We start from the raw sequence: 8,202 nt of genomic DNA on the forward strand, positions 1-8,202 counted from the left end.
GGTGTGTTGTATTTCAACGCTCCTGTCAGCGGGGTCTAGGAGCCCCTCTTTGCCATTCAGAACACATGCACACTCTACTGAATTGAGCATACATGTGTATGGGAGGAGGGGAGGTTAAAATAGCCAATCTGAACACATTGCAGTTTTAGTTGTGTGAAACCACAGGTGGCGGATATCATGACTTGTGCCAAGTGACACTTTGCTCCTCAACATCTCTGGGTCCGGAAGATGTGACCTTGTTCAAACCAAGGTAGCATTCCTTACGTGTGTTACATGTCGTTCTGTAGGAATTCCAAGAGCGGAGCGATAAGTTATTGTTGTGGTTAACTGAAGCTGAAGAACGTCGGCTCCAATACCGAGTGCCAGATAACGGAGGAAACCCACATGTCTTACAGAAGAATCTGATGGTAAGATCCCTCGTACGGGAAGGATAAACCCAAACACCCCTCCCTTCTTCTCCTTTAAGATATTTGTGTGTGGTTCTCCGGGCGGTGGGACGATGAATGTGCCAACCCCATTACTAGATGACACATGAAAAGATTATGTCTGTAATAAGCTCTGTAATCGTATAAGAGTAATAAGCGTCAGGTCAGGCTGGAATAGATGTAATCTCTTACGTACACAGTAAGTCCTGCAGGCTGCTCACTCTATATACAGCACTGCCTGTCATGGTGGTGGGGCACCTCGGGGGGTCTTGGCTATTGAAGAGACATTATGTACCTGTTAATGCCAAGCACCTCTTTATAATACAGGTGTAATATAGCTTCAAAAATGCATATATAGCTCAACAAAGCAAACACAATCCTTGTGTAGAAATTGCAGTTCCACTGAACAAGAAACATTAATGCAATATGTAATGTTCTTGCCGGACTCAAGCCCCTGATGAAGCCATATATGCGAAACACGCATTGGGACAGGTGAGAACAATAGGCATGTAATTTGTAAGATCATCCCTGACTTGCTGACTAGGAAGACCTGATATATAACAGTAGAGCACTTCCACCATATTCTTACTTGCATGCCGATGACTGCGACACGCTATACCATATATACTATGATTAGTGATGAGCGAATATACTCGTTACTCGAGATTTCCCGAGCACGCTCGGGTGTCCTCCGAGTATTTTTTAGTGCTTGGAGTTCTAGTTTTTAGCGCCGCAGGTGAATGATTTACATCTGTTAGCCAGCATAAGTACATGTCGGGGTTGCCTGGTTGCTAGGGAACCCCCACATGTACTTATGCTGGCAAACAGATGTAAATCATTCAGCTGCGGCGCTAAAACCTAAAACTGCGAGCACTGAAAAATACTCGGAGGACACCCAAGCGTGCTCGGGAAATCTCGAGTAACGAGTATATTCGCTCATCACTAACTATGTATTGTAAAATCAGTTCTCATGCTTCGCGCTGACGAGGGCCAACAACGCGAAACACCGTGTCTGTGAATTGAGATACTGATTTGGCTCTTATCCAAAGTCATATTGCACGACTCGTGAAAGGGTTGATTGTGACTTGTAGGATCGCTACTTCCAACAGGTGGCGCTATAGAGTTTAAGTCCTCTTTTTCTCTGAAGAGGCGATGTGCATATTGTCTGTCCTATTAATTGTAGATCACAAATGGGCTATGTGCTCTTGGATATAGTTATATTACCATCTTATGGAAATATGTGGATGTTCTTGCAAAATTACCGTTCTTCTCATTTTGGCTCTCTTGCGCCACCTTTTGCAGGTGGTCGAATTTGGAACTTGTTTTTAATTGTGAATAAAATAGCAGAAGCCAAACATGTAGCTTGCGTGGCCCCCCGGGTGGGGCAGATGAGGCAATACCGATGCTTGTACCAACCATTATCAGTTTTTGGCACCATTAATTTGCCAGAACCTTACCCGTTATGGAGATGTGGATCTTCTCAGCTAGCTATGAAGCCTTGGGGCATATTTACATGCAGTGTAAATTCCACAAAGCATTTTTGCTGCAATGTAATTTGTCAGGGGGCTCCAAGTGCACATTAATGGGTCGATCGCACCTGCAAAAATCTTTGCCAACCTTGGGCTAATGCATATAGCTAGCTTAAGGGCTTGTTCACATGTAATGCAGGTTGGGTTTTCTGTTCACTTTTAGACCCCCTTCAAAAACAAAAATATTGCAGTGTTTTACAGTAACCCCAAGATTTTATTTATTTTTAATTCTTGTATTTTTTGACCTGTAACATGTGAACAAGCCCTTACGGTGGCTGTACACCACCGACCCTCTGAGTATTGGGAGCCTTCTGACAGATTACATAGGAGAAATGAAGGATCAGGGTGATGAAATTCATGACCTTTCATTCCCAGGATCGTAGAGTCGAGCTAAAAGCCTTGCAGGATCCTGGTCTGGCATTGGCCTCTGTTCTCCATGGCAGCTGGACCGGAGTTATGCGAACGTCCTACTCATACCGGCGCCTCTTGTGACTATCAGGGCCACGCACCGTGTCATGACCAGTCATCAGGTCTCGCACCATGTCATCATTTCACAAGATGTTCTTCTGGTCACGCTCTAGGAAGTCCACCCATATCGGGGTCCTGCAAATCTTTGCGCTCAACTCTATAGAAGCTTCTGGCATAGGCACCCTCACCTCTTCCCATTCAGAACACGTGTACACTCCGCTAAACTGAGCGTGCATATGTATAGGGGAAGGTCAGTGTGCATGGCCAGCTTTAGGAGTCTCAATAATAGTGCAAGTTGCATGAAATCACAGTAGACTTTTCTTTTTAGAGTCCTGGGGTGCAGTTTAGGTTCCGTAGAGACATTGTTATAGATCCTGTATGTAAAGGACATAAGCAATGTGACGCCGGATTGTCTGCTAATAGGAGGTGACCAATCTTACTAATCACTATATTTTTTTTGATTCTTCATCTCCGTTAAAGTAAACTTCAGTGCATTTATTATTTGTAAGATTTAGTAATTTCCTGCTTTTATGCAGCAACTGAAGGAGCAGCTGGAAGAGCGACAGAGTGAAGCGAACGCCCTCCAGGACCTGTGTAGTGACCTGCTGAGCAGCACGTCTGGTGCCGGGTACATCGAGGCAGAGGAGAGGACGCACGTCATCGGCACCAAACTGAGACAGCTCCTGACGGACGTCTCACAAGACCTGGCTGCCGCTCGGAACGCTCCGGTGAGGACACTTTACTTTGGTAGAAGTTACATTGGTATATTTTTAATTGTAGGCTCAATATAGACTTAACAGTGACCCTTTCAAGTTTGCATCCCTTTGATTTATTTTCCCTTTAAATCAATCATACACATGAAAAAATATACTTTGTAATAAACTTATTAGCGAAATCTGCTTCTTTCTCCTCCTGGACTGATCGTTTATTCTCAAACTGGTCAATTCAAAGGTAAAATGTGTCTTCAGTGACTTTCTCAGAACTGGGGAGATGACTGTTGGTGCTTGTACAGTTGTATGGAGCGTGCAGCAGAATGTCTGTCGGCCTCTATCTTCTCCCTACTCCATAGGATTTTGAGCATCAGCGGTCATCTCCTATCTCAGTGATGTGAGTGGCTGTCTCCAGAATGCAGACTTTCCCATCGCGGAGATAGATGACAGTTGGCGCTGATAAAGTTCAGGAGAACTTGCAGTAGAATGTCTCCTCTATGGAAAAGACATGTCCATAGAATCTTATAAGCACCAATTGTCATCTCTTATCTCAATACTGGAAAAGTGTTTCTTTACCGAATACAGATTTTACCCCTGAATTGAGAGTATACAATAAGACCAGGAAGAGAAAGAAGCAGATATCTCTGATAAGATTATATTATAAAGTTGCGTATTTTAATGTGAACTGTTTATTTAAGACACAATGATTACTTGTTAAACTTTTTTTTATTACAAGTTATTGAATCTATATAATGCTGATTGATGGGGGGGTCTGGTTCCTGAGACCTCTATCAGTTGGGTAAACTGAGCACTTATCTTATCCCTGAGCACAAGCAGTGTGGATACGTGCACAGTAGTAAATCTATGGGGCCATGTACTGCCCTGCTGGTGCTGAGGGTAAGCTGTGCCATTCTGTCCTGCTACCCCTTGTGGGTCTCTGGACTGAGATCTCCACCAAGCAACACTAGGAGGCCAAGACCTATTCCCATCGTAGGGGACAATGTAGAAAATGGTCAAAGGAGTACAAAGAACACAAGGACAAGGTAGTCTTTTCTTAAGCCTACATCGCGTTTCGACGGTAAACAGTCTTCATCAGGTGACAATTTTCATTTTACCGTCGAAACGTGTTGTAGGCTTAAGAAATTTCTACCTTGTTCTCATGTTCTTTGCGCTGCTTTGATCGTTTTCTACATTGTCCCAGATACTATCCTCCATTGGAGGTTCACGGCTGGAGCTGCATTGGATCGCTTATTAATTTAATTTACCTCATTCACCGCTTTCCCGAACCGACAGTATACACTACGCACACGGTTTTGTAGGGTATATAGCCTATGTATTAATGTCACCTTCATGCTCTAATAGCTGCCTGCGTTCTACAGAAACTGGAGTAATCAAATTTTGCTAATAAGGGTGCTCAGTGCACCCTGGGTGTGGCAAAGAGGCTCAGTGCATAGCTCCACCCACTGTTGTGTCCCCTCCTCCCTCACTGGTTACTGCAGAGATAGTACAGGCAAGCCAAAGCTGTCAATCACCAGTGAGGGAGGCGTGGACATCCAAAAGCAGTGGGTGGAGCTGTGCACTGAGCCTCTTGGCCACACCCAGGGTGCACCAAGCACCCCATGATTTGATTATATTTCAGTTTCTGCCGTGACTAGAGGTGCATTTTTATAGAGGCTATATCTCCTATAAGGCAAAAGCATATTAATTCAGACATCAAGCACAGAAATTACATATGAAGTTTTGAAACAAAGGGCAACATTAAAGGGTTTTTCTAGGACTGTAGTAATATTGATAAATCATTATCAGAAGGGTCCAACTCTCAGCACCGATCAGCTGATCAAAGGCGACACCACGCCGTCTAGTGGCCGTGAATGGTACTGTAAGCGCTCTCCAATTCTTTTATATGGGAAGACAGGTAATGAATATTTAAAGTCCAAGATAACCCCTTTAAGTTGGCATCAATCCAAACTATTTCCAGTGACCCCCAGCAACGCTTTCCATTCTATACCTGAATAGAGCAAGTCTGTGGGGCTTTCTTCATGTGACAGGTTTTTTGTTCTTTCCTCCTGTGCAGGACACGTCGGCCGCTGATGAGATTGATTCCATGATCTCCCCAACCACTCGCCAACAGGTAAGACCTCCCTGGGATCCGATTTGTGTGAATCCAGCACAATAGCAAGTCTGCTGGCCAGGGAGGGGTTAAACCCAAATTCTTATACACTCGATATCGGCGGGCACTGCCTGCAAATAGGTCTCATACGATCACATGGGATGTATTCAGTGGTGGAACCTGACAGAGGACTGGGATGGGAGTATGAGGGGCATTTTTTTTTTAATTTGATTAATATGGTATTTTTCCACTTAATTAAGCCAATCAAACCTTTTAAACATCAAATGTACTTTTTCTTTCTGTTTACAGACGGCGACGGGAGCAGCGTCCAAAGATTCAAGCAGGTCTGTGGAATTGGGATCAATTTTTTTTTTAAGGGGTATTCCAGTCTAAATAAGTTATCACGTTGTCAGGAAGAGCTGTACGAGGCATGGACCGTGCAGCTCATTCCCATAGGACACTAAAGATGGTCAAGCCACTGCCCCGTGCCCCCCATTATGGTCAGGAATGCAAATTCATCTCCTCCAGTGTGACCGTTGGATGGGATCTAGGGGGCAGCTGACGGCTGCCTATTCTGGAGTACCCTTTTGCTTTATAAGAGGTAACTCGCACTGTCTAATGCTGACAGCAGACTGAGTTAACTGTGAATCTATCAGTGAGCTTGTTCTGAGGGGAGAGTTTGCAACGCTTATCTATCTTCTGTGCTATTCTCAAGTTAAAGGGGTGGTCCAGACTTTGGGATCAAATCTGAAGCCATTCTGTGACTGCAGACTTGTGAATTCTCACAGAGAGAACACTGCACGCTGTCAGGATTCTCCAGGAGCAGGCAGTGACATGACCGTAAATATGTGATTTGGACACTTCTGGCCGCATTCAGACTAGACAGGTTTGGCCTCACTTAATACACTTGTATAGTCAGCACATGTATGCACATACTTCCGGTCACACGCTCTCCTGGAGAATCCTGACAGCGCGCACTGTGCTCGCTGTGGGAATTCACACGTTTACAGTCACAGAAAGGGGGAGCTCCAGGCTTGGGGTTCAAGTCTGTAGTCACTCTAAGTTCAGCTTTCATGTAGTCATCAATCTGCCAAGAAAAGCTTAGAAAAGTTATAAACTCTCCCATCAGAATGAGCTTACTGACAGATTCTCGGATAACTCATTCTGCAGTTAGTCATAGACAGTGCAACACAGGCTATAGAAGGCAAACGATGCAACATTTTTAATGGAATCCAACTGCAAAAGTGGTTTAACCCAAAATACATATATGAAAAGAATCGTCCCAAAAAGGTGTCCTCATCTTTTTACTTTGAGAATTTTGGGTGCTGACGGAGTTGACATAGGGGATTTATTCACCTCCTGGAGGACCCTAGTGAGGACACGGAGCCAAGCTATATTATTAAAAAAAAAGGTGTTTTATTTCTTATTACAGGAAGATCACGGCCGAAGTCGCTGTCCAGGAGGCTCCTCGGAGGAGGTCCTTCTTCTACAGAGTGTTGCGAGCAGCTTTCCCTCTGCAGCTTCTCCTCCTCCTCTTGCTCTTCTTCGCCTGCATGATTCCCGTCTCCGAGGAGGACTTCAGCTGCGCTCACGCTAACAATTTTGCCCGGTCGTTTTACCCCATGCTGAGATACACCAACGGGCCACCCCCTACATAGTCAGTGACCCTTCCGGTACATTTCTACCCCCAACCAAATAACATTCCAGAGTAACCCACCAGCAAACCCCTGGAGAGATCTGGTGTAGGGGTGCACGATCCTTCATTTCACCCCCTCCCTACTTAGCGTTGGTGCTTTGGGAAACGGGGGCGCAGGAAGTTCGCTCATTCGCATGCACATAGTAACTTTATATCTACGTACTTGGTGGAAGTTTCTAAAGATATAGCCATTTTACAGACTTTTTCTTAGATTAAGCGATGTGTTCCATTTCCTATTTTTACTCAAGACTTGAGATATTTTATCGCATGGATGTGGCTTTTTATTATTTTTGTTTTTTTATTTATGTGAAATTTGAATATTAATTGCTATGTAAATTTAGCACATTTCTTAAGAAAAAAAAATTAAAGGGCCCACATCTCTTCAAAAGAATTCATAAATGTTGTACAGAGTAATTTGGTTTTCTACAGATTTCCGGGTTATTTCTTTGTTGTACAGTCAGATATTTTGGGCTTCTTTTTTTTTGTTTTTTTTAACGTTTCCTTTTTATGCCATTTTTAAAATCACGAAACACCGAAATATTGGACTGAAGGTCATTGATGTAAAAGGGATTCTAATATATTCTGTAAGATAAGTGTTACACGTCTCACCAGCTGGACATGGTAAAAGTTGTGGGATATTGATTCAATTAAATTCATATGACCTTTGTAATTAACGCCTCCTTGTTGTTTGTTTGTTTTGTCATTCGTGGACTGGTTTTTACAGACTTAAGGTACCTTCACACATAACGATATTGTTAACGATATCGTTGCTATTTGTGACGTAGCAACGATATCGTTAATGAAATCGTTATGTGTGACAGCGACCAACGATCAGGCCCCTGCTGGGAGATCGTTGGTCGCTGAATAAAGTCCAGAACTTTATTTCGTCGCTGGACTCCCTGGAGACATCGCTGGATCGGCGTGTGTGACACCGATCCAGCGATGTCTTCACTGGTAACCAGGGTAAACATCGGGTAACTAAGCGCAGGGCCGCGCTTAGTAACCCGATGTTTACCCTGGTTACCATGCTAAAAGTAAAAAAAAACAAACACTAGATACTTACCTACCGCTGTCTGTCCTCCAGTGCTGTGCTCTGCACTCCTCCTGTACTGGCTGTGAGCCGGAAAGCAGAGCGGTGACGTCACCGCTCTGCTTTCCGGCTCCCAGACAGTACAGGAGGAGAGCAGAGAAGCAGAGCACAGCGCTGGAGGACAGACGGCTGTAGGTAAGTATGTACTGTTTGTTTTTTTTACTTTTAGCATGG

General features: G+C 44.1%; 1 protein-coding gene across 4 annotated transcripts in view; it reads left to right on the forward strand.

The window, feature by feature from the left end:
* The window catches only part of SYNE2 (spectrin repeat containing nuclear envelope protein 2), a 395,759-nt gene extending 388,151 nt beyond the window's left edge, over positions 1 to 7,608 (forward strand). For all 4 annotated transcript variants that reach the window (XM_069733882.1, XM_069733900.1, XM_069733891.1 and 1 more), the window contains 5 exons: positions 288 to 407; positions 2,959 to 3,150; positions 5,207 to 5,263; positions 5,552 to 5,586; positions 6,675 to 7,608. In XM_069733882.1, coding sequence (XP_069589983.1) covers positions 288 to 407; positions 2,959 to 3,150; positions 5,207 to 5,263; positions 5,552 to 5,586; positions 6,675 to 6,900 — 630 coding nt within the window. In that variant the 3' untranslated portion in view covers positions 6,901 to 7,608. The remainder of the gene's footprint in view (positions 1 to 287; positions 408 to 2,958; positions 3,151 to 5,206; positions 5,264 to 5,551; positions 5,587 to 6,674) is intronic.
* The last annotated feature ends 594 nt before the right edge of the window (positions 7,609 to 8,202 follow it).

This window comes from Ranitomeya imitator, chromosome 1 (genome assembly GCF_032444005.1).
Source record: "Ranitomeya imitator isolate aRanImi1 chromosome 1, aRanImi1.pri, whole genome shotgun sequence".
NCBI lineage: Eukaryota > Metazoa > Chordata > Amphibia > Anura > Dendrobatidae > Ranitomeya > Ranitomeya imitator.